The 25,255-nt window shown below is 51.3% G+C and overlaps 1 protein-coding gene across 11 annotated transcripts in view; it reads right to left on the reverse strand.

The window, feature by feature from the left end:
- CAMK2D (calcium/calmodulin dependent protein kinase II delta) overlaps positions 1-25,255 on the reverse strand; it is a 195,860-nt gene that overhangs the window by 92,052 nt on the left and 78,553 nt on the right. For all 11 annotated transcript variants that reach the window (XM_019656581.1, XM_019656579.1, XM_019656576.1 and 8 more), the window contains exon 3: positions 4,228-4,282. In XM_019656581.1, the coding sequence (XP_019512126.1) occupies positions 4,228-4,282 (55 nt within the window). The remainder of the gene's footprint in view (positions 1-4,227; positions 4,283-25,255) is intronic.

Below are 25,255 nucleotides of genomic sequence, written 5' to 3' on the forward strand. Positions count from 1 at the left end.
GATTTGTAATAGATATGTATGATATTGGGGGGAAATGGGGCGGCAGATTGGGGGAGGGGGTTGTCACTTCGAGGGGTAAAAAGTATAACTATTGCACTGTGTTGTACAGCTGAAACTAATTAAAAAATGTGTATTTCATAATAAAAAATAATTTAATAAAAAAAAAGAAAAGAATAAATGAACGAACAAAACAGAAACAGACTCCAAGATACAGAGAACATGCTGATGGTTACCGGAAGGGAAGGGGGGGAGGGATGAGTGTAAAGGGGAAGAGGAATATAGTCAATAATATCGTGATAAGTTTTCACAATGACAGATGATGACTAGAATTAGTGGGGTGATCACATTGTAAGGTATAAAAATGTTGTATCACTGTATTGTACACCTGAAACTAACAAAACCAATATAAGATTGTATAACAAGTGTATGTAAATAAAAACTATGTGATTCTTATCATTCTCTCCATTTAGTGAGGAAGAGAGAAATTTTTAAAATTAAAATGTGGACATAAATTGTAGGGGCATGTTAGGGATTCCCTCACATTGGCCCCCAAAACCAAGAGTGTAAGGTTGCTGCCTTGAGCCAAAGCTCGGAGGTCAACTGAGGGTTAACTGAGAGAGGCTGGGACCAGCCCCACTGAAATCAGTGAGCGCTCAGCCAAAGTCCTGGAAACTGGTTCGCTCCTCTTGAGCTAAAAAACAACCCTTAGACTAAGCATTTCTCCCTTAGCCTTAGGGGTGTGCTGGTTACTTCCTGCCACCTGTTCCTCTTCTGTCTCTAATAAAGGACTGAGGTCAGCGAGGATGTGGGTCGGACCGTGCTGTCCGTCCGCCTCCCCGCTCTCTGCATAGCATATTCTGTCGCGTTCTTGGCGTGTCTGGTCGCAAGCGTGACAATAAATAACCCGGCGGCTATGGAAAGGCCTGGCCTGGGAAGAAGGGTGCCTTCCTTTTGCATTTGACCTGACACTGAAGTGCTTCTTGGAGCTGAAGGTATCAGAATACGTCACCCCATAATGCGCCCCAGAATATGCGGCCCCAGGAAACGCCGCGTTGGCATAAAATCACTGCTCTGTGCTCAAGGCAATTGAGAATCAACAAACACAGGAAGAGCGCTTGCTGCCCCTTATCTGCCTAAGAGCAGGTGTACACTTCCCTTTGAGGAAGGTGCCCACTCCATCCACGTACAGGGGGCAGAAGAGTGGTTCTTGTCATCGAAGACGAGGACTGGGCACCTCCGTCTCCCTGCTACTTTCAGTTTCACTTCTTTTCTGTGAATTCCCGTGCACATAAATATTAACAAAAATTGGGTGCCTTTTCTCCTATTAACCCATCTTGCGTTAGTTTCATTCCCATGGCTTCATGTACTGAACCCAGGAGGGTGGAGGAAAAGCTTTAGTCTCTGAGGGAGCCGTGGTTGGACCCAGCTCTGAGTCACGAAGAACAGGCTCCAGTTTATAACACCGCACCCTTGCCTTCCTTAGAAAGGAGATCTGACAAATTAATCCACCAAGAAATAGCAACAGGTCTGAGAAACAGGCTAGATGCACTCCTCTCACTAAATACAGAAAAAACAAGTCTGTGCTCCGGGCCCTGCCCAGCAGCAGGAGGATGGCCCCAGGACCGAGAAGGCTGAGCAGGAACCCGGGGCTTCCACCCCCACTTTCCAGGAGTAAGATGGCACCTCCTACCCAGCGTGGTGTCAGAGGAGGAGTGCTACAAAGATTTAAATTAAATCCAGAGATCATTAAATAACACCCAGATGTCCAGGACATAATACAAAATCACGGATCCTGTCAAGAACCAGGGAATTCTCAACATGACGGAGAAAACACAACGAGCAGACCCCGATGCCAAGATGACGATGCAGCAGGGATCACCCTACAAGGACGTCTTCTCAGCCACAGTAAAAATGCTCCAGTGAGTACAGCAACTGAAATGAGAAACTCAATGGATGTGCTCAACCGCAGAACAGGAAAAACTGAGGGGAGGATCAGCGAACTTGATAGCAGAACAATACAAGTTACCCAGTTTGAACAACAGAAAAGAAATAAAATGAATGGAGCCCGGGGACCTGTGAGACAAAGGAGCTCTCAGAGCAGAGGAGGAAGAAGGTGAGGCCGAAAAACGGTTAGAAGAACCAATGTCTAAAACTTTCCCGTCTGGCGGAAGACATAAACCTGTATATTCAAGAGGTTAACTAAACACCAGAAAAGATATACGCTAAGAAATCCAAGCCAAGACACATCATAGTCAAACTTCTGAAAGCCACTCATATAGACAAACAGGGAACTTGAAAGCAGCCAGAGAGAGGTCACACCTTACCTGTTGGGGAGAAACAATTGGAATGACAGAAGAGTTCTCATCAAAAAGCAAAGGACCCAGCGGGAATTGCCACAACAACGAAAGAAAACAGAAGTCAACCGAGTTCTTCATCTGGCAAAAATATCCTTCAGGAGTGAGGGGGGTCATCCCAGCCTCAGAAAAGGCACACTTAAGAATTTGCTGCTGGCAGGCCTACCCTAAACGAAGGGCTACAGGGGCTTCTTAAAGAAGAAGGCATCTTGGAACATCAGTAAGGACGACAGAACAATAGAAAAAGTCAAAACGTGAGCTGGGGAAGAACTGAGGAGAAAGGACGAGGCCACAGCCACGTGAGGGCCCCAGTGGGCTGTGCCGGTGGTGGCCGTGCAGAGGGCTGCGCACAGTCAGAGCTTCAGGGTCCCACCTCCAGCACGCACGTGGGGCACCAACATGGCGGGTATGCTTGGCCACCCAGCCAGCAGGCAGGACCCCTTCTGTCCTGAAAACAAAGCCCTGATGTGATGATCCGGGGGAGGCACAGACTGGCTTCCCGACTGGTCAAAGCCGAGGGTAATTCTATTCCCTTCACCAACGCCTGCTTCAGACGTGAGCGTGCGACGCAGGTCGAAATGAGGATTAATACTAGCTTCTGAGGGACGGATGAGAAAGACTTTCCCTGTGGATAAAAATATATGCAACGGAATTAATGTTCTCCTTTTTTTCTGACTTCGGAAGGCAGTGTGACACCTGGGAATCAGGCAGTCAGAGAATGAGGACAAGCCCGTGTACGACAAAGAACGGACAGAAAGAACTTGATTCCTGACTGTCACTGAAGGGCTGAACCAACGAAACCCAGCACTACCCTACCTTCAGCTCAGTTACATGAAGTAATTTCTTCTTATCTACTTCCCAACATCACATGAAAATGCTAGCGAGCAGTGCAGTCTATGAATCCACTGTAATTACACTACCGTTTCTCTATGATGGGGTCCTTAGGCTGGTTGGTTTTGTTTTTCCTCCTTATGCAAGACGATGAGATGGACATCTGACGGCACAGAGTGTTATCTGAATTTAGGGTATACTCTTCATGGACTTTGTTCCTGGAAGTGAACTGTGTCAAATGCTACGAACGTTTCTGATATATCAAATTGATTTCCAGAAACAGGGTTCTTATTAGCCGCTACCAGCCATGAGTGTGGCCTGCCCCGCTGGAGCCTGCCGGCCAGAGCAGATGCTGTGGACTGCGCCCCCAGAGTCATTATTGTCCCTTCACGCTTGCTGACAGAATCTCAGTGTACAAATCCTGGTTAGTCCAAGCCAATTTTGGTAACCCCACTTCTCCAGCCAGTGACTGGTCAGAGGTAGGCATGTGACCCAATCCTGACAATGAGGAGAAATACTCCCATTTTTCTGGGTAAGGTTTTTATTCTTGAGAAGAAGGAGACGATGCTTCTACTGGGCATTTCCATGAGTAGGAGGCTGAACTCAGTCAGTCGGGGGACCAGCCAACGGGCAGGCAGGGAGGTGTGAGGCTGAGGGTGTTCCGAGCCTCTGAATTAAACAGCCTCAAGGCTCCTTTCTCAGCGTCTTCTCATATAAAGTAACAAATTGCACCTACTTTTAAAACACTCAGTGGAAAGTCATCGGTCAGCCACTGTTATGCCCCGAGGTAAAACCCAACACTGCTAACAACATCACAACCCACAGTCCCGAAGGGAACAGGCTCCGTACTTAAGGTTTCAACAAACACTGCGGAGCTGTCACCGCTTTTCAAAAGAATTAGAGTTGAATGTTATTTGAAGAACATTTTACAAAATTATAGGGTCATTAATTTGGACTATAAATTGGAAAAAAACATGTTTAACTCAAAATGGTCTTCAAAGAGAAAGCAAAAAAGAAATGAACACAAGTGTGTTGTACTCACAGATCAAACACCAAGTAATGGAAGCCCTCTTCTGATATGCTGTCATGAAGTCGCACTGAAAAAAGGAAAGAAAGTTTGTGTTAGACGTGAGCCAACGGGCAGCATTAAGCCAGACCTGTGGAGGGCATTTGTCTCCTAACATGTGCTAGCCTCACATCGCCTCAGCCTCTGCAGAGTCGGTGTCCTCAGGGACAGACTTGAGGTTTGGGTCTGGTTCTGATGACTGTGAAGTGTGGGGTTGTACTCAGATTAACCACCTTGTATGGTGACAGCACCTGCACTTTATAAAGTGGCTGAGAGGCTTGAATGAGACAAAGTGAAGCGATCTTATGATGGTGAATGCACGTAAATGGCATCTATCCACGTGGCCAGTCTCCAGCGCTAACAGCTGGGAGGTCTTCCTCGCACATCTGTTCGCACCCTCGTCCAGGCAGACGCCTCGCGTGCCTGCATCGCTACCATGGGCGGCAGGGCGATCCCTTCAGAGTCCAGCAAACCCTCTTTGCTGCTCTGTCCTCCATTTCACAGGAAAGCTCTGCACCGTGCTCCGGCCAGCCCGTTAGACAGCCTTCACGGGGCTGCCTCTAAACCAAGTCTCCACCGTCCATTTACCAAGTTGTAAGCCAAAATGCACAGCAAATAGAACTTCCAATAAAATGACCTGCTAGTTCCTCAAACTAATACTTGAACTTTTACCACGAGCTGGGCTTTCACTGAAAGTAGGCGAAACAAGTTTCTCTCTTCTGAATTGAAAACACTCACTGTGCACCCTAAACTCTAAAGTAAACCCCACATGTGGACCCTCCACACTTTTTTTGTCCTCCACTTCCCCACTTGCCCCCACAGATGGCAAACTCCATCTTATTTTCCAAACCACTTGGGGTGCCGTGGCCTTCACGGGGCGCTACAGGGGGTGGGAAAAGCAACCACTTGTAGGACACAGGGGCATCTGAAGTCACCACAAAAGGACAACGGCCTCTGCTAGACCTGTCCTCAGCATGCAGTGACGATCACCATATGGAAAACTGGATTCACAGGAACATTTGTCACACAAACCACCAACATCCACAGGCGGGGCTGGTAGAAGCCATGAGCCCCAAGCTCACAGACTTGATACAATGTCCGTTTTTTAACTCCAATTCTACCCACCTCAGATGTTGTTCTTGGCTACTCATATCTTTTCTGAACCGGTCTCCAAAATTTCTCCAAGGCAGAGAAAGAGGGCATTTGATCACCCATAATCACAGATGGTCATTTGCAGACCGTGGGTTTTCTGTATCAGCTCGGAGGGCCCATAATGCAGGTGACTGGGAGTGAGGCTCAGACCCCGTGTTTCTGGAGCGTGTGACATTAAACACACTGTGGCCCCCTCTCCTGAGCCTGTCCCGCAGGGTCACCCTGGAATTCGTGCAGCGCAGTTTGCTTTCCGGAACCAACTTTGACACCCATGCACCCTCAGTCAGTGGGATTTCTGTCTCATCAACATGGCTAAACAGGCACCATGTTTCCTAGTCTGTGCGTCCTTCAGAGACGTGACACACGGTACGTCTTTCCAAAAATTGTTTCTGAGCTTTTACTCTGCCAGATACGAGGCATTCTTCCACGTTTCGGGACAGAAATTGTCACCAAATCTCAGTGTACCCGTGCATGTCTGCAATAAAACGACAGCTGCACAAATACTGCCCTGTAACTTCCGTTGTGTGCAGGGCGAGGGTGTTCTTCCACTTGTGAGGGTCAGAGGTGCCTGCTGCCGCCGTTTAAGCTTAGGCTTTCTGAGAAAGCCCAGAGCTTGGCTCTGTTCAGTCATTCAGCACAGTAAAGAAAGCTGGGTCACGACTGAGGACTGGCTTCCTTCAGAGACACAGCGTCACAGGCTCCTCACTGGGTGGCTGCCACATCACCTGCATTTAATGAGCGTAAATAACGGTGCGTCTACTTAACAAACTCAGACGGCTAGTCTATGAAAATAAGGTGGATTTCCGTGCTGTCAAAGTCAAAATGAAATGTGCAGATCACAGTGTGAGCAGGAGGAAACGGCTGCTTTCTGCCACCATCTCAAGGTTAAAGCTTGCAGCAGGCGTGGGATCCCAGGTGCTCTGATCAGAGCTGTGGCGCTAAGCAGGGCTGGGCGTCTCCGGTGCCACGGGAGACGCAGAGCTAATTTTGAGTTCTGACGTAAAATGCTCTCAGTATGATGACCACTACTCACGCGTACTAGGAAACAGTCATCACTTGGGAATGAATTATTTTTTGAACAATTCAAGAGGTGCTCAGATGCAAGCCTAATGATCGAGCGTATGATTTTGTTTTAGTCAATCCCAGTCTCACAAAAGCATTTCGCCAGCAAACACGTGGTAACAGTTAAAGCCAAGCCATTCGGCCGAGTTCACTGCTCTTGCAACACACAATTCCAAAACAATCCCCAACAGTTGTAGCCAGCCATGTGACCAGGTGAGAAGAACGCTGAATGAACGATGTCGCTGACATAGCAGGAAAAACCAGCATCATCCTTATTGGGATAAAACGTGTACATTTGCTTCCCTTATTCCTGCCTCCCTACCCCCTTGCACTCTTTTTAATAAAAACTAGGGAACTGGAAAACCAGAACTCACTGAAATCGTTACACTTTTTGTCTATTAACCGAACTACGCGATGTGTCTTTGCGTGGACGGCCACGTTTACGATGACCCTGAGGACAGTGAGCCAACGTTAACACTGTGAGCTCTTCAACTGTTAGGCCTGGGGTGCTGCTGCATCTACACAGCTGTCTGCGCAGCCTGGGGGCCGTGTCCCAGCGGGACAGATGCCATCCAGCTCTCTTCACGCCCTTTCCGGCAGTCAGCAGTAGCCATCTTCCATCCTCTTCTTGATAAGTGTGTCAAGGGCTGAAAACTGTGGTTACTTTTACAAAAGCTGACATTAGCTGCTCCCTACAAGTAACTGTCAATTCATTTTTACACCAGAGGAATCCAGGGTGCTCTATTCACCACACGTTAGCCCAGGCCGCACGGCCGGACAGCCCTGAGAGCGCGGCGCCAGCTGCCACCGAGACGCGCACCACGTTCTTGTCATTCTTGGGTGGCTGCTCTGTCACTGCCACCGGCTGCATACACTTACCCTAATTACAGTCATCCCTAAAATGCTTTTAGGAAGAAATGAGAAAAGCACCCGAGGAAACAGGTTACAGCACATCTTGGCAGTCACTCTTTTCTGAAGTTTGCTCAAAGGTAAAATCAAGTCCATGAATAAATGGGCTTTCCTAAATGGAAACAGTGCAACAGTCCTTATCTAGAATAAAATGTTAAATTCCAAGGCATTAAGTATAAGGTTTATAAGGGGGAAGAAGGTATTTCTGAGGCTAAAATTTTTGCAGTTTAGTTGACCCCAGGCCTAACCCTCTCCGTGTGGGCCGGACAGTGGGGGTTCAATCACATACAGTGATGCAAAAACGGCAGCGGGGGAAGTCGGATCCTGCTTCTGTCCCCATCGGCAGTTAGTTATGTTTCAGAGCGAGGCACGCACCAGCTAAGTTAGGTCTCCTCAAAGAGGGACGCCTACCCTGAGTTCATCTGTTAATCTAAAAACATCATATTTACTAGTCTCAGCCATCAGAACAGTCCGATGGCACCACCACAGGGAGAAAGTGCAGTCAGCCGTTAACTGCTGGCTCTTTTGTGACAAAGCTGGTCGCTTCTAGAGGGAAAACTTGTCAAAGAGAAAACACAGAAGCACTGAACACCAAATTCAGAATTGAATTAATACTTCTGGAAAGCTGCGGGCAAATGTGCAACGTGCTTTGTTTTCCTTAATCTCTATTTCTCATAACACAAATAATACAGGTCATAAAACAGCGCCAATTTTTATTTCCCAGTATAATATATATTAATTTACGTTTGTATATTTGAAAACTATATGCACTGTGTTTCTTTGAAATATGAATCCATGCATACTATTCATCTGACTTTAAATTGAGTAGAAAACAGGCAGATACAGACATAGAGATAGTTCTTTGGTTGTTATTGTTGTCAGAGCCAACAGTCTGACAGCATTTATACTTGGATTTTCTTTACTTGGTTAAACATGACAGGTCTAAAATTTGAACATAAAAAGCTTGGGAATTTGGCTTAGCTGGAGAAGGCAAGCAAATAAACTGGTCAGACACAGAAACTGCAGTTTTCTCATTTTAGATCTTTGAACACAAATTCCTGAAGTTGCATAAGGGATGCTGATTTTGACAAAATACTTAGCAACATCCCCATTAATAAATAACAAATAGGCCACTATTCAGTACTCAAAAATTAAAATAACTTTAATATCAGGAATGAAAACATTTTTTTGTTAAAATTTTAAATGTAGTATTTTCTTGTTCTGACAAGAAAATCTTTTTAAACTTAATATTAACATTAAATTATATTTAAAGTGATTCATTGCTTATACTCAAGAAAAAAACTAAAATTAAGAACTTTCTGAAAAAAAAATATACAAGGCGTGATCACAAAATACAGTGAATGGGGCTGCCAAGTGCCATCCAACGGGAAGGCAGGGATCTTCAATATGGAAAGCGGCGCGTCGAACCTTAGTGACAGTGTGTGACAAGTTTCAGCTTGTTCGGTGCAGTCAGTCAGGTGTGAGCTACAGTTGAGAGAAGGTGTGTTTAAAAGTGTGCCGTAAATCATCCTCCTCATGACAACACTCGTGTCACACATGGCTTCTGGTATGGCAGTTTCTGTCCAATAAAAACATTGTGGTGTGTCCTCATCCACCTTATTCACTGGACCTGGCACCATGTGACTTCTGGTTCTTCCCCAAAGTCAAAATGATTCAGGACATCGAGGCAGCCATGACAGCGCAACTAAAGACACTCACGAAAGAGGACTTCCAGAACTGCTTCAGCAAGTGGCAAGAATGATGGGATAGTGTGTTTGAAGAGAGGGGGAGTGTTTTGAGGGGGATGAATGGCAATGTGTCTTTTATTGTAATACATTTTTAAAATTTAAACATTCACCATATTTTTTGATCACACCTCATAATTATTACTTACGTAATTATTAATTACATAATTAAAACTTACTAGGGAATGTCATCCATGTTAATTTTAGAACTATTCTAAAAGTACACAAAAAGTCACTGGATCCCAAGATGGGCTCTGAAGGCCAAAGCATGGGGACGGTGCCGACCACGCTCTCCGTCCCACCCCAACTCCCACCTCAGTTCCTGGCTCCCCAAGGTCAGGCTGAGATTCGCTTCAATACGCTTAGAATCAGGCAGGTCAGATTCAGGGCTGACTGGGAGAAATCGTGATGCTTTCTAATACCTCAGATTATTTACGGTGGCTTCTGGTTGGTCAAAATATCTGTTACTTGGGAGAATTTCAATCTAAGATGGCAGAAAGCGAGGAGAAAGGCCAGTCCCTGGGAACCACGGGCTCCCAGCAGCACCGATCCCAGGCCACCCGGGCACCAGGGGGCAGTCAGCTCCTCTGCTGACACGTTGCCTCGATATAGGCTTTCAGAGACAGTTAATACAATAGAAAATAAACAGATAATTCATTTAATACCCATTCCTGTTCACTTTTAATACATACGAGGGGAAACTGAATTATAGACTTATTACTAAGCCTAGGAATATTTGGAAATATTGTTTTCTTTGAAAAACAACTGGATATCATCTTTTTGCATGTTCTAATTGCATGAGTCCACTGTACTCACTGTAGTTTGTGAAAAGTGACTACATTTCTTGGAAAAGTCGGTGCTCATTTCGTTTCCTTTATTAAAAAAAAATCTTCCCTCTTTCAATTCTGTATCAATATCACTTATTTAATGTATTTTAATAAGTGGTTCTGACTTTCTTCATTTTCCTTCTTGCCTTATCGTTTTGTTCTTCCATCTTCCAGCGCTCATACAGAGCTGATGCTGACACTCAGGCACATCCTGAAGCATGAGGGACACCGAGAAAGGGCGGGCAGCTGCTGTCAGCAGGTGACTTTCTATCACAGAAATCTCAAAGTGGTGGACTTCTATATTGCATGTTGATTGTAAGGACCTCACGGAGCTTTGGGCTACCACCCACTTCCTGCTAAATTTATACAAAATGCATACACCCACGACCTATGGATTCATGTGTAACAGTGTGTGGTTAAGTAGACAAAGGCCACTGGCACTTCCTCTGCTCAAAGTACCTGAACGGGCTAGCCCCACTGACTGACCGTGGAGCCCAATGCAGGCTCACCGTCTGCTCCCACCACGGGGCAAACAGACACCCGGAGGTGCACACGGCGCTGCAGCCTGCCTGCTGGCTCCACGGTCACCCTTGAATGCCCTGAAGGAGTACATGCGTAGCTACACTTTCAGATTAAAGAGAGGCGCGTGATCTGGGATAGAACACCAGGACTTCTCACAAGGATGAGATTGCGTCGAGCCAAACACCAGACAAAGGTCTTTTTTCCCCAAAGTGCAGACCAAGGCAGCATTTGAAAGAAGAATACGCTACCCTGCAGTGCATTTCACACGGAAGGGAGTCACAGCTTTGTGAGACTTTCGCTTGAGTCTTATACACGTGTACTGCACACTGGGTCACGATGAAAAGCTTGACAGAAACTGCCGGTCACAGGAAGACATGCTTGGTAAGCACCGGTTACACGATGCTTCATGAGGACCCTGCAAGGCCCTCTCCAGGCTAAGTTTCTACATTTCTGGGCGATGACGGCTAAGAAACAGCACGGAAAAGAAACAACCGTTATTGCCAACACAGGTTAAATTCAGTCAACAGTTCAACAAATTTAAATTTAAAGTAGATTTCGTTTGATGTCGGATTTGTTTTTGATGAATGACTAGAGAGAAAACTTGAAACACCTATCTTACCAAATTAAAAATGTGCCCTCTTCAAAAATTTACTAGGCAGGAGAGCTGCTTTTCCGACCGAAGCCCCCTGAGAACGGAGACGGGAAACTCACTGGATGACCCCCATGTGCGAATCGCCACCATGTGACATGGAGGCGCGGCAGCCCAAAGGCTCTCACCTTTCAAGCCCCTTCTGAAAATTCATTTGCATAAAGTGTTTTTCTAAACTTGATTCATGCTATCTGCAGCATAAGTGAGTTTAAAATGCTACCAAAATGATAAGAAATGTAATATAAAACAGTGACTACTATTCATGTTATATTATTCACAATATTTTTCAATTAACTCTTTTTATGCTGAAGTACTTAAAAATATCAGTTTACTTCCTCTGGATAACATACACTGAAGGACATGACAACATACTGTAATCTTAGGCTCACAATCCTGGAAAACACAGTTACTTATGAAACATATTCATGAATTAGATTCCATTGGAATAACCAGGGTACTAATGTGACTCGGTCAGCACGTCAGCATCAGGTACCTCGTAATATCTTTTTCGTTATGTGATCAATAGAACAGTTAGTTTTCAATGGTCAATGATTATTTTTTTTAAAGAATAATTGTTCATTTATCATGAAATCAGAAAGTTACAATGAATGTCAGACATCTCAAAGCAAACAAGCCCAAAGGGCTCATGACCTTCACCCAAACCTGCTTTCCCCAGTGTCCTCGGGATAATCACCACCTCAGTGTAACTGCTGATGCCTTTCTCTCATACCCAAAATCCCATCTGAAAGCAAATCCTTGAAAACATATTGAAAAAAAAAAAAGGGTTTCTATCCTGCCCCTTGCTGTCCTTATCACAGCAGCCAGCGAGAACAATCCTGTTCAAACAAGCCTGACAACTGCCACTCCGCTCAGACGCTCCATGTCACCCCAACTCCTCTGAGTAAAAGCCACATCCTGCTCAGGGCCGGGAGGTCCACGGGGTCCCCCACAGCCTACTCAGGGCCGGAGGTCACGGGGTCCCCCACAGCCTACTCAGGGCCGGAGGTCACAGGGTCCCCATCTCCTACTCAGGGCCGGAGGTCACAGGGCCCCCATCTCCCCCGGCCTCTCCTGACACTGTCCGGCTCCCCGGCCTCCAGCCCCTCTGGCCTGTGCTGCTCCGGGAGGCCTGCAGGGCAGCTCCTGCCTCAGCCGGCACTGCTGTTTCCTCTGCCTGTAGCTGTTTTCCCCCAGATACGGTCCCTACTCAGCCTGTCACCTGTCCTGTAAAGCCTCACTGGAACGCAGCCTCGTATTATCCACGGCTGTTCTCAAGCTGGAGCTGCTGTGCTTACTCGTTGCAACAAAGACCCAACGGCCAGGAAACTGACAATATTTACGATCTGGCCCTTTACGGAAAATGCTTGCTGACCCCGTTTTGAGAGGCTGGTGTGGCAGGGGTCATTTCCGCGGCTAAGACCAAGAATGACGGTGGGCGTGGGGAGGGGCAGCGTAGTCAGTCGTCCCTACAATAAACCAGGTGGGGACAAGGGGTCACAACCTGAGAAAACGTGTTTCAAGACAGGTGGCAGGGTGTAGCTGGGGACACAGAGGCCGGGGAGCTGCCCACGGGGTTCACTCCATGTGGAGGGGAGGCCGCAGCCCCCCGGCCCTGAGTGCCCGTGAGCAAGCGAGCCCGGCTGCCGCGGAGCAGGGACTGTGCAGACCGCCGGGCGATAGGGGCACTCTGCAGAGGCTGCCCCATTGCGCTATTTATAATGAAAGGGAAAAACGCGAATCAAAGTCTAGCTGTTAACCCAATGGTCCATCAAATTGCTGAAGAGTCTGATAAGTGTTCACACTTATTTTTGTTTCAAAATAGACAGTTTCAAATAAGTATATCTATTTTTAAGACCAAATTTAAGGAATATGAGTTTGTCACTGAATTACTATCGCACTCGTGGGGCTTCTAAGTGTTAGGAAGGTGTCACTGTGACTATCAGTGTCTACACACGTGTCCTGTGTTCCAGCGTCTACATTATCTACAGGACAGTGACTGGTTACCAGACGCTCCTGCTCATGGGCTCTCAGCAGTGTCCACCGGCGGCTCCCCGTCCCAGGAGGCGTGCCGCGTGTCTGTGGTCCGGCCTTTGCCCTGTCGCCCGCTCTTGCCCCCAGCGAGCCCCGCACGGAGCACGTCGGCGCTGGAGGTGCAGGGCCTCGCTCCGTCAGAGGCATTTAACTGACCATCGGCGTTTGCACTCGACACTCCGGCCAAGTAGAGCCCCAGCTGTTCCCTGAGCTTGCCCTGGGACCTTTGAGGCCTGAGAGTATCCTCTCCTGAATGTCACCCACTCCGGTGTCCTATGGGAACCCTCTCCCCTTTAATCCAGGCCGGCTGCTCACGGCGCACGGACCCCCATTCCCTCGTTTTCCACGGTCCTGAGGGCCTCACGTCAGGTACATTGAAGGAAAACGCTAAGGCAAAATGACCCACTGAAATAAAAATATGAACCTTAATCAATCTTAACTTTTGGACGTAACACATCCTAAGATTTCTCTGGATTCAAAATCAGGTAAAGAAAATCAGAAAACATCAGATTTCCAGCCAGAGCCAAGGCGTAACCGAAACACGATGCAAAACAAAACTAACAAAACGGGTCTTTGCCGTTACCCTGTGACACGCATGGGCCCTGACCGGGTGTCTGCAGACGGGTCAAGAAGAGACAGGGAGTAGTGGCCGGCCGCTGTGCCCCACGCCGCCCGGCAGCCTCACGCGAACGGCAGGGGCCCCAGCTGCGCCGACTCCCGCGCGTTGTGCGTCTTTCTGGTCTCAGGCGCCCGACAGCGAGAAGCCTGCCGCAGGGCAGCACCAGGCGGCCAGCAAGGCGGGGCCCAGGCGACCGTGCCCAGTGCGTTCCAGCAGGTACAGGACACTGAGCCGGCCATGCCTGGTCAGTGCCGCAGCCGTGGGCGGTTGTGCCAGAGCAGATTCACTTTCCAGTTACTTCCACGTGGCCTCTTCAAGTCACAGGACATGGACGGCAGGGGCAGGCGCTCAGCAGAGCTGCTGCTGCTGAATTCGTTACTTCCCAGAAAGACCTACTGGGTACCCTCCCCGTGCAAAGCACTGCAGGTGCTGAGAGTAAAGCAGGGAGCTAAGCAATGTGCAGGCCTTGCGAAGCGCATGTCCAGACGTGGAAGGCACGCCTGGGTCAAACAGCGGGCAGACGCATACACAGTGGCACGTGTTCTTAGGACAATGAGGCAGTGACGGCGTAGTGAGTGCTGGTGGGGGAGGACGGGATGGGCTCTGCGGGGACACCAGGAGGAAATGAAGAGCAGCCTTGGGCACGGCTCCAAGAATCCCCATGGGGCTCCCGCAGGGGCCAGCAGGTCCTGGGGTGGGGCCACACTGATGCGTGTGGGTGCTGGGTGTTCACAGGCGTGCAGAGCCGGGGACAGGGAGGCCAGGGGACAGGGCCGGGGCATGGGTTGCGTCACACTGCACAGGTGGGGAGTCACTGCAAAGCACTCGGATGGTGACGTGCCTTGGGGTTCAGAGACGACACGGTTGCTGATGTGCTGAAATGACAGTCACTAATGCAGAAAGCAGGAGGAAGACACTGACTCGGATGGCCGTGGCCCCGAGGGAGAGGAGCCCCCAGGATGCACTGAGACATTGGGGACGGGTGTGAGGGCTGAGCAATGGGGTACTGGACACGCGAGGTGGTGGCCGTCCATGGCGAGCAGCCTGGATGACAGCGCCCCTGGTGAGCCCTGCACCCTGCACAGTAGTAAAGCATGTTGTGTGAAGACCAAGGGCTCTCGGTGAGTCAGACGCCCGTGCCCGTTTCTGCTGTGCCTCAGTTTCTCAGTTGTAAAAAGGGAAATAAGAGAATCCCTCCATCAGCGTGTTGTGACAGGTTTAGGAAATACGTCAGGAGCTCAGAACGGCGTGCTGCATGCTGGCATGAACGGCGCCATGTGCTCTGCCATTCAACCAAACGCCGGATTACTACAGGAAAAGGAGCTGCTATTGGGCTGCCAGAAAACTCATGGCGTATTTTTTCTATGGTTTTTGTTGCAAAAATGCGTCATGACTTATCCGACAACCCAATATTAATAAAGTCTTGTTTTAAATTCTGTATCACATGAATCTGATACATTTCCTTGTACAAATAAACATGGTGTGAAATCAGCCCCTTCACGGCTGTGGCTGTCACTCCTGCAAGGGGTGGACTGGGTCCAGGCGGGACAGCCCGGGAAGCACGGGGCGTTGGGCCGGATCGGGGCGCCCGGTTCAGGCCCACGGCGGCCCGGGGCCTCTGCTCCTCGGCGTGAAGGACGGGCTGTGGCCAGACGGCCTCGGCTGCACCTCAGCCACACGGTGGCCAGCGTGGCTGTCCAAGCAACACTTCTCCTAATGCTGATTATGCAAATGCAGAGTTAAGCTTTTCCATGTGAATCTGTAAAAAATGGTTTTTAAAAATAGGCTTTCGTTGTACCCATGAATCAGGCAGCAAATTATTCCCTGCAAACTTGCCCATATTTCTCTTTACTCACCGGCTGCCACCTGATGTTCTCTTTGAAGCCAAAGGATAATTATGCTGCTAGTCCCATGGAGACACGCATTCCTCTAAAAGGGAAGGTAAATTGGATTCTTTCCGATCAAGCCATTATTTTCTGTTCCACTGTAACACATTGTAGGCTGCTTCGCACAGCCAATGTTATTCCTTGCGACAGTAAGTTCCACAAAGTCATCACAACCTGGATTAGCCAACACTGAGCCATCAACCCTGGGGAAACACAGGCTTACCACCCGGGGCCTCCAGCCACACTTCTGTCAACCTGTCAACACGCAGCCTTGTTTTCTCTGCATTGCTGTTCAAAGGTGGCTCATTTCCTATATACTGTTGACTCATTAATGCTGAACCCGCAGCCGGCAGAATGCACTGTGACTCACGTCCGAAGCTTACCCACTGCGTGTATTTTCCCGTATTTCCCCATCACGGCCTGTCTGAACTCGGAGCTACCACACAGCCCGTTGACACTATGCTTTGGGCCACTTTAAATAGCAAACTCCCAGAAAAGGCACAAAAACATGGCATAGAACAGATGGCAAGTGTGACAGCTACATGGGGAGGCACGGGTCACCGTGCTGGGCCTGGCGGGAAGGGTGCTCGGTGTGTATCTGTGAACGTCGGGATCGACCTCAAAAGTGCCCCAGGTGTGATGAGGGGACACACAGCCATCCATGAGCAAGCAGGTGAGGTCCCAGGTGTGGAGCCCACAGCCACTTCCTCAGCTTCAATGTCACCGCTCGTAGCTCTTAAGCACCGAGATACTGATGCACAGACACATAATAGTGGGTGAGGAAATGAAACCATCCTTAACCATTACAAAGCAAACCTTCCTGATCCCGAGTATCCTCTGAGCCCTCGACTACAAGCTTACATTTTCTAGATACAATCTTCCTAAACATTGACACTTCTTGTACAATCATAAACACCGCTACAAGACTGCCTCCGTGTTAGACAACGACACCATGTTAGATCCTGCAACAGCGAATAATGTTCCGTTCAGGAAAGAAAATGAAAAAGAAAAAGGAGGAAGAGATACAGCCTCTTAATTTTAAAAAGCCAATTTAATGTTATCATGAACTATGATTAACGTGAAAGTGAAACTTAGCCTTAAAATCCGAAGCCCAGCTGAGCTGTTCTGGGTCCCCGCGGTGGGTCAGTGACGTTTGACGACAGTGTGGTGACTGTCACCTTCTCTCACCCTCTCACAGGACTTGCCTTTCCTGCTACAAAACCTCTGGGCATTCACACTGCTCATCATTTCGTGACAGATTTGGGGCTTCCTGGCAAAAACAGCAGTCTAAGGAGGATGCACGTGAATAAAAAGAGTAGGAAAGAAAGGCATTTTACCACACAGGGAAAAATGAAGGCACTACTTTCTTCCTAGGAAAGATGAATTCCTTTTTTTACTTTTTTCCCCATTTTTTTAAGGGCAATAAAGTCTTAGAAAATAAAATGTATTTCAGTGTCATTTTGCACTAGTTACAACTCTTATTATCTCCTAAGCAGAAATGCTTTTGAACTAGGCTGAAACTTTTTCTGAACAATTTGAGAACTGGGAAAAAAAAAAAAAAAGAAGTGTCCACCTCTGGACGTCCTGCTTCGAGTTAGCAGTGACCCAGGGATATAAACCCAGCTGGGAGAACACTCCACTCAGCTGAACATGTTTCATTTCCAGAGCTGGACACAACAAAATCCTCCCTGGCGAGAAAGGTCTGTGGTGACCTCTGCCTGACACGGACCAGTCCCCGTGAAAGTGTGGCGACAGTCTGTCAGACCGGACACACAGTAGGTGACACGTGGGCGTCCCAGCGGCACGGGAGGCTGCGATCTGATTCTGGACCTCACAGTGGGTGAGGCAGGACCTGTGGGGGGGGGGCAGCTGTCCTCCACACCTGCATTTTGGGTGACACATCTTGGACACAACGTATTTTTTTTTTAAGTGCCAGAATCTCAGACGTGACAGGCCTGCGCCTCAGCGACAATCCAGCCCCTTAGGTGTCCACATGGGGCCATTTCGCTGAGACCGAGCCGCAGCCGTCACGGTAAAGCAGGACCAGCCAGCGGCCCTTTCCCTCGCCTTCCCGGCCCCAGGGCCATCTGTGAGCAGAACCCTCCCGAGCGCGCAGGGAACTGCCCGGAAGGTGGCACGCTGGGAGGTTTTGACTGTCCAGGCTGGTTGCGGCTGGTACCTCCAACACCCAACCATACCGCTCTCCCTGGATGGAGCTGTGAGCTGCTGACCGTGAGTCACAGGCTTCTAGAACCATCTACGCCCTGCTCACCAACACCGAGAATAGGTCCAGGGCCCCCGGGGGACAGTCCCTGCAAAGTCAGCAACGGCAAACTGCGTACACAAGACCCTTGGCATCTGTCTGCCTTTCTCAGGTGGGAACTGGGCCACGGCCTCAGGGACAGGAGTGGGGGTGAAACTGTGGTCCCCACGGGCCTGCCTGCAGTGAGCAAAGGAGCTTGCAAGTGCTTCAGAGAAGAGCTGTACCCCCAGTGCGTGAAGACACGGGTTCCAGGTGATGCTCACGCTCTCCTCTTGGCTGGTGAACGGAGGCTGTCTCGACAGAGTTCTGTTTAATTTAGGAGATTTGAAGGAAAATAGTAAAGGACAGAGAACGCCAGCGATGGGACTGCAGACAGCAGCTCACTTTTGCAATTGAAACAGCGTTCTGTGGAACTGGGCGGTAACCGCACGTGCATTTATGGTCCTGTCCCAGGAGCGCTGCCCGAGCCAGTCACCAAGTCACTGCCGCGGATGCCATTTGTCACCAAAGCTAACGTGATGCACACACAGGCTCCTGAGCAAATGGAAACGGTCCCCCAACCCAGGCCCTTCTCAGGCTTCCTGGAGCTTCCTGCTCATGCTCGACGGTCAGCGTGCTCGGCTGCTCTCTGGGTCTCACATCTTTTCCTCTGCCATCAGTTCACGGCTCACTCCGATGGAACATGAGGCCGGACTCATTTCCAAGCAGGACAGGACTTAGAAAGAGCAGGAAAGGGAACGCTCTCTCATCCACTGCTGCTGTGTGTCTGCAGGAGCCGCCACGCGCCCCGACTCAGGAGTACGCTTCCTCGTCCCACGTCGTAAAAACCACATCATCATCAATAAGTGGGGGCCACCCTGCTCCGTCGCGTTCCGAAGCCCAGGCGCCGAAGGAAGCTTGTAGGAAGAACAGGGCAGGATTCGAGTCCCCGGCAGCCGGAACACGCACGGCACAGATGAGAGGTTCTGAAAAGCATCGCAAAGCGACGTGTGGTGTACACTTCTCCAGGACTGAGATGTAATCTGTTCCTTGGCAGAAGGTCAGTCGTGCAGTTTTTCCAAAGGGAGCTCATTTCCTGCTGCCATCTGCCCAAGTGGAAGGTGGCTGCTTCCTCATGCAAAGACCAAGTCAGGAAAAGGAGCCAGAAAACTAGAAAGTGAATTCTACTGAGAATGTTTAGGGATTTGGCAAGAAAATCAATGTGTCAGGAAAGTAAACGTGGGCATTGAAAGGTTTCACAAGTTACGAGTTTTCATAGGTTGTCAGATTACGTATGAACAAAAATACACTTATAGGTTCTCTCCTTACTCAGTATCTGTCTCTGCCAGTTTGGGGTGATAACAAACGGCTCTTCCCGCTGCGTGTGGGTTTTGGCTATTTCCACTCAAGGCTACATCACCAAGTTGCCATGTCTGCTGGGTTCTCTTAGGAAATGTACTTTCAAAGGACAGATTAAAATGGCCCAACGCAGACAACATGGTTAGGGTGCGGGCGGAAACACAGCAGCATTGACTGCACCAGGAGAGCAAGTCCAACATGTGGTGTCACACGACGTCCCTTGTGAATCGCTCAAAAGCGGCACCCGCAGAAATCAGACACTCCGTTTACCAAACACAATCAGATTACACTTCTGGGGGAGTTCGCGTCACAGTATGTTTGGTCATTACTGCAACTGCCATTTCCAAGAGGATAAACAGAGCCCTCCCCTGCATCCACAGCCACCAGGAGCACGGGAGGTGGGTGTGCGCTGACGGCCGGGTAAGCGGTCCCAGGAGCCACCTGCCGGGTGACTGAGCACAGCTGCACGTCCCCTCGGCCTCCCTGTGGGAACCAGCAGCGCGCTGGCTCAGGGCTCGCTGGGACCGTCCCCAGGAGCATGCACTCTGAGCCCTGAGCATCAGGTGGGCTGCGCAGTGTGAGTTCAGCAGGTTTTTAGTGTAGTTTTAGGAACTGGGTAAACATGCACAGCCACGTACAGCTGGAAAGGGAATGATGTCCACGTTGTGGAGAGTCCGCTTGTTCCGCAGGACACACAAGCAAGAGGCACAGAGCCCTCGGCGTCCATCCTCGGCGCCGTCAGGGCTGTTCGCGGAGCTGCTGCCGCCGCTGCCCCGTCCCCTTCCCTTGGCGGGCGGGTCCCCTAGCTCTGGGACCTGTCCTTCTCATGCCGTGCGGAGGAGGGAGTCTGAAGCGGGGCGGTGTCCACTGCAGGCTGTGACGGTGTCTTGGGCTTGTCCATGACATGAGAAAAGAGAGCTGGGCAGCTCGCGGTGACCTCGGGTAGGACGGAGACGAGAGGGTTTCCGCGGCTCTTCGGTGGGGGCAGAGGTGGTCAGCAGGTCCATAATTTCAACAAGGAGAAGAATGAAACAGCAACTTCGAGCACAAGAGGACACCAAGTCCAAAGTCAGCAGTGACGGGACCGAGTCACGCCGCTTGTCAGTGGGCTAAGACATGGCAGCCTCATTCAGTGTGTGGTCCCCACGGGGCACGCCGTGACATCAAGGGCCCGCCAGGGCCACACTGCCACTGCCTGTCTCCATGCACTCAGCTCACTTAGCCCAGGCACTCCGTAGGGACAAGGACTGGGCAGCACACAGTGTGGCCGCACTCCCCGGCGTGGGGAGATCACCAAGGCGGCCTCCCCACAAATGCCCGGAGGGAGAGGCCTGGGAACTGGGAGGCGCAGGGTCTTCTGAGGCTCGGAGGCTGCACCTGCCTCTACCCGACACACGGGGCCCTGGGCCTGTAACTGTCCTCGCACAACGGTGCTCAGCGCTGGGCCCCAGAAACGCAGACCCACTAGGAAGTGGGGTCCTTGTGCTCAGGAGCCCACTACAGAGGGGCTCACAGCAGCACGAGGGGTGACAGCAATACTCATGTCACTTAAGCGCTGGAAACCCCACCTCCCAAGTCTGACTTGTGCGAAAGCCAATCACGACCCAGGTCTCTCCTTCGGTGACAGCGACGCTTCTGTGGGAGGGCGAGAGCAGAGGCGTCCTGCGTGCTCACGTCTGAGCTGAACATTTCTGACCGTGGGACGGGTTCTGACTCCGACGCACATGCGTGAGGATTGCTGTGACGCCCTGATGAGTTGTTATTAAGAACGAAGAGAGGAAAAGTCCCTTCTGGCCCCCAAACCGTGTGATCTGGGCGGGAAGTGGGCCCCCAGGAGAGCACACTGTGACGCCTCTCCACAGCAGCACGAGGCATCCTGTTTCCATTTGATGGGTTTTGTTTCCGGAAAGAGCGCAAAGGAGCGCGTCTGTGTGCACGTGGGCAGCGAGGCGGGCCGGGACTCAGGACCGTGGCCGTTCTCAAAAGCCAGCACTTCCCAGCTGGTCTCCAAGGACACGTGGCTGAGGCCCCATATTTAACTCCCAAAGGACAACAAGCGAGTGGGATGTCTGGGGCGTGGAGACACGAGGGGACCAGTGGCTCTGCTTTCCAGCTGCTGGTCACGGGAAGTGCACGCGTGTCCCGTGTGGGAAGGCGGCAGTTTGTCTGTGGGACTCAGGATGACAAAGGGGGACGTGCGTCTGCAGCCGCAGGCCATACACGGGCAGACTGCCGGGACCCAGGCACGCTGGCTGTTAAATATTTCCCTTCACTCCTCGTGGCAGCTGTCAACGGGTCTCACATCCCAGCCCTGATGGCCCACCGACTCCACACTCGTATCACTGCTTACCCGACCTCTCAGCGGGGAAATCTGATTGGCATTTTGAAATCTGTGTGCCAGCAAGGACCCTCACCTTCCGTCAGAGCACCCCATTCCCGCCATGCCACCTCTGTCCTTCCAGCTTCTCAGGGCTCGTGCTGGAGTCCCCTCGGCCTGTGACAGCCCACCCAGCTCAGAGCCGGCTGGGGCTCCATGCACCCTGAATGTGACGCAGAGGACCCCTCCTGACGGGGCCCTGGCCTCTGCTCCCACCCGCGGTTCCCCAGCAGAGCAGCCAGGGATCCTGTGAAAACACTCGTCGGCCAGCTCACTGCTCAGAACTTACCAGACCCTTCAGTCCTCCTAGCTCAAACTGCCACAACAAAACCACCGACGGCGTTTCCTCTCAGGCGGGAGGCCATCAAGGGCTGGTGGCCTTGTCACCATGTCCTCAGATGGGGGGCCCTCTGGCCTCTTCCTCCTCTTACAAGGGCACCACCCCACCACAGAGAACCACTAGTGATGTCACAGAAACCCAGCACCTCACAAAGGCCGCAGCTCACTACCTCACACGGGGAGTTAGGGCTTCAAGTGAACCTCAGGAGGACACAGCATCAGCCCACAGCCCGTCACACCAGCAGGGAATGTGACGTCCCCCGCACCGTCGACAAGCTTGTCACCTCTGGGTGGCTCACTCACAGCCACGCCACACCGGCTCAGACCCCGAAGGCTGCCCCTCTGTCTGCAGAGCCTGTCCCCTCATGTCCTTGTGGGCGTGACCACCCACAGACTGTCTGTCTGTCCCCAGCCCCTGCCCGGGGGGATAAGTAGTGCAGCACCAGGGGTTCTGTCCGCTCTGTTCACACTCTGTACACGCGTGTCTGGAGGAGGACCTAACACCACAGACGCCAGCAGACGTTCGCTGATAGATGAAGAAAGGAGACTGATTTTGTGGGCCAAGTGTAATTTTAACTCTGCAATGGTTTTCCTACAGTTCTGGAAACAGTTTTATCCACATCCAAAATGGAATATAGCCTCCAAGTGTTTTGTTTCTCAAAATAACGTAAAATAAAATATATCAAGTGGAAAAAGAAATCTGAGTGAGAGTAAAGTATAAAGGGAGTATTTAAAGTCCCAACAGCAAGTTCACAACCTGTGACTCCTTATCTTCCCTCCCTGGTTTCGCTCGTGTTTGGTTTCAGGAATCCTCATGGAAGCGGCTAAATGCACCCTTTTGTTTGGGCCGTGCACATCATCACCAGCCTTAGCAGCACAAGCACTGCAGCAGCTGCCCGGGAGGGTCCCCGAAACCTGCCGTCTGTAGGCTTGCCATCAACTGTGGATGCTGCTGCTACAAAACAGCAAGTGACACAAAGGCTGAGTATTTTTTGAGAAACGATGCAAGTGTAGGTTTTTGGTCTGCAGGCCGGTTCCCAGGACTTCCTATCGCAGGCGCAGGCTGCCTGGGCAAGCCAATCGGGTGCTCTAGAAATAGCATGAAACAGAGTCCTCAGGCGAGGACTCCCTGTCTCTGAGGGTCCCCTAGGTTCCCTGCATTCTGGGCCCCAAAAACAGTCTTGTCCCTGTCGCCCTTCACTGGCCTGCAGCTCTCCGCCCTCCCACCCCGACGCTGGTTCTGCAAACTCACTAGTTGTTTTTATTTGGGGTTCGTTCCGCTCAACAGTCAACACATTCAGTCCTATACCCCGTTTGTGACTGCACAGCCTGGCCTCTCGCAGAGGGCAGGGCGACTGTGCTGTTTGTCCCAGCGCCACGTGCAGGAGGAAATTATGGTCAGAAAAGGGAAGCGACTAGGAGGTGAGGCTGAAAACTGTGGAGCCTGAATACACACAGGGAACCACCAATTAGGGAGATGTGTGTATGTGTGTCTGTTTGTGCACATGTGCACATGTCCACATGTGTGCATGTGTGTGCATGTGTGCATGTGTGTGTGTGTGTGCGCGCGCGCGCGCGCGTGTGTGTGACAGACACTCAGGACTGAGGCACACCAACCTGAGGAGGGCAGTGAGCGCTGAGTGGCAGTGTCCTGTTTGTGGGGCTGGCCCCGCAGAGGACGTGTCCTGCTCCCCAGGGGAAGGTGAGGTACATTTGAGGTGCAGAATGCAATGTTCTCCCACTTTGCCGGGTGCGCATCTGGGGGTACAGTCTGCAGTTAGACGAGGGCGGCAGCTGGGTCAGTTTGTGACCTCTGCAAAGAGACGGAAGCAAATAGAGGACTTTCCCGGTCACTGAGCAGATATCTGCTTCTAAGAGCAGACTCAGTGGGGCGCGGCCCCCACCACATTCCTTCACATCCAGCGAAGCTTCCCCCATCAGCCCCCTCCTGCTCGCAACGCAGGCCGCAAGCAGGACAGGAGGGGCTGAGGAGCACGGGGACAGTCCAGGGCCGTCGGGGGGGCGGGCAGGGCAGGCGGAGGCTGACGGACAGAGGGACACTTCCCACAGGAAGGAGTGAGTGAGAGGCATTGAGAAGATGGGAACTCACAGCTGGCCCCGAGCGGGGACCTGCACAGAGGCTGGGCAGCGGGGAGCAGGCCGGGAGGGGGGCCTGGGGATCCCTCACAGGCTCACGTACAAGTTTAATGACTTAAAAGGCACAATGACCTCACCTTCTCCACAGAACCCACTCCCTTCAGCTTCCCTGATGGGGCCACCTTGTCCCGCCCTCCAGGGGTCACCTCCGTCCACACCCTGCACAGAGCACCGCAGGTGGCGCGGCCTCTTGTCTGAAGGCCTCATCTGGGCCTGAACGACACGTTCCTTTAACCTCTGAGTGTTTCCTGTGTGAAGGTCCCAACATCTCACACACGGAGGCAGGCCCTCGGCCACCACAGCTGGCACCAAGCTGGCCACATCCCGGTGCTTATTAAATAGGGGGTGACGAGCTGCGCAGGGGGCTCCCGGGCCTGAGCACAGCAGGAAGTGCAGGACAGGTGCCTGGGACAGGCCTGGACTTTGGAACCAAACAAGGTGCAGGGAGGGTTCCGCCCTCGCGCACCAGCACCTGTCACCACAGGCAACTGACTGGATCTCTGCGCTCGGCCTCTGCATCTGTGCGGGGCATGCGGTGGGGCCCGATATTTGTCCTCTGACTCAGAAAAGGAGATATTAATGTGTGCAGAGGACTGGGCTGGGAAATGTAAACAAGAACTATGATAAGTGTTCAGACACAGGTCAGGACGCTGCTGCACAAGCTCTCTCATTCAGACAGCTCTCTCTCCAGACCTCGTGGCCCGGCCCAGGAAGAGCAACTCACACCACAAGAGCCCGGTCGGCAACTCCGGTCACTGGCAGAGGGGCCGGGGCTGTCGATGGCCTGCTGGGGCCGGGGACTGTGATGAGCTGCCAACACAAGTGACAGCGCTCACCACGCCCACGTCCACACACATCAGGGGAGGGACAGGGGGCCAGTGTGCCTGCGGGGCCCTCCTCCTACCGACCATCTGATGGCCTTCAGCCGCTCTGGGCCCTACCTCTGAGGGCTCGGGGCCCTTGGCAGTGTGTGCATGGGGCACAGTGGTCCAGGGGACGCAAGGGACCCCTGCAGATGCAACCAGATCTGAGGGCGGAGGACGTTTCCTGAGGACAGCGTCGCCAACGCTGATGAACACACCCACTCTGGTCTGTGCTCGCACAGAAACATGAAGTGGCCTCAGTCTG

This window comes from Hipposideros armiger, unplaced genomic scaffold (genome assembly GCF_001890085.2).
Source record: "Hipposideros armiger isolate ML-2016 unplaced genomic scaffold, ASM189008v1 scaffold_262, whole genome shotgun sequence".
Lineage (NCBI taxonomy): Eukaryota > Metazoa > Chordata > Mammalia > Chiroptera > Hipposideridae > Hipposideros > Hipposideros armiger.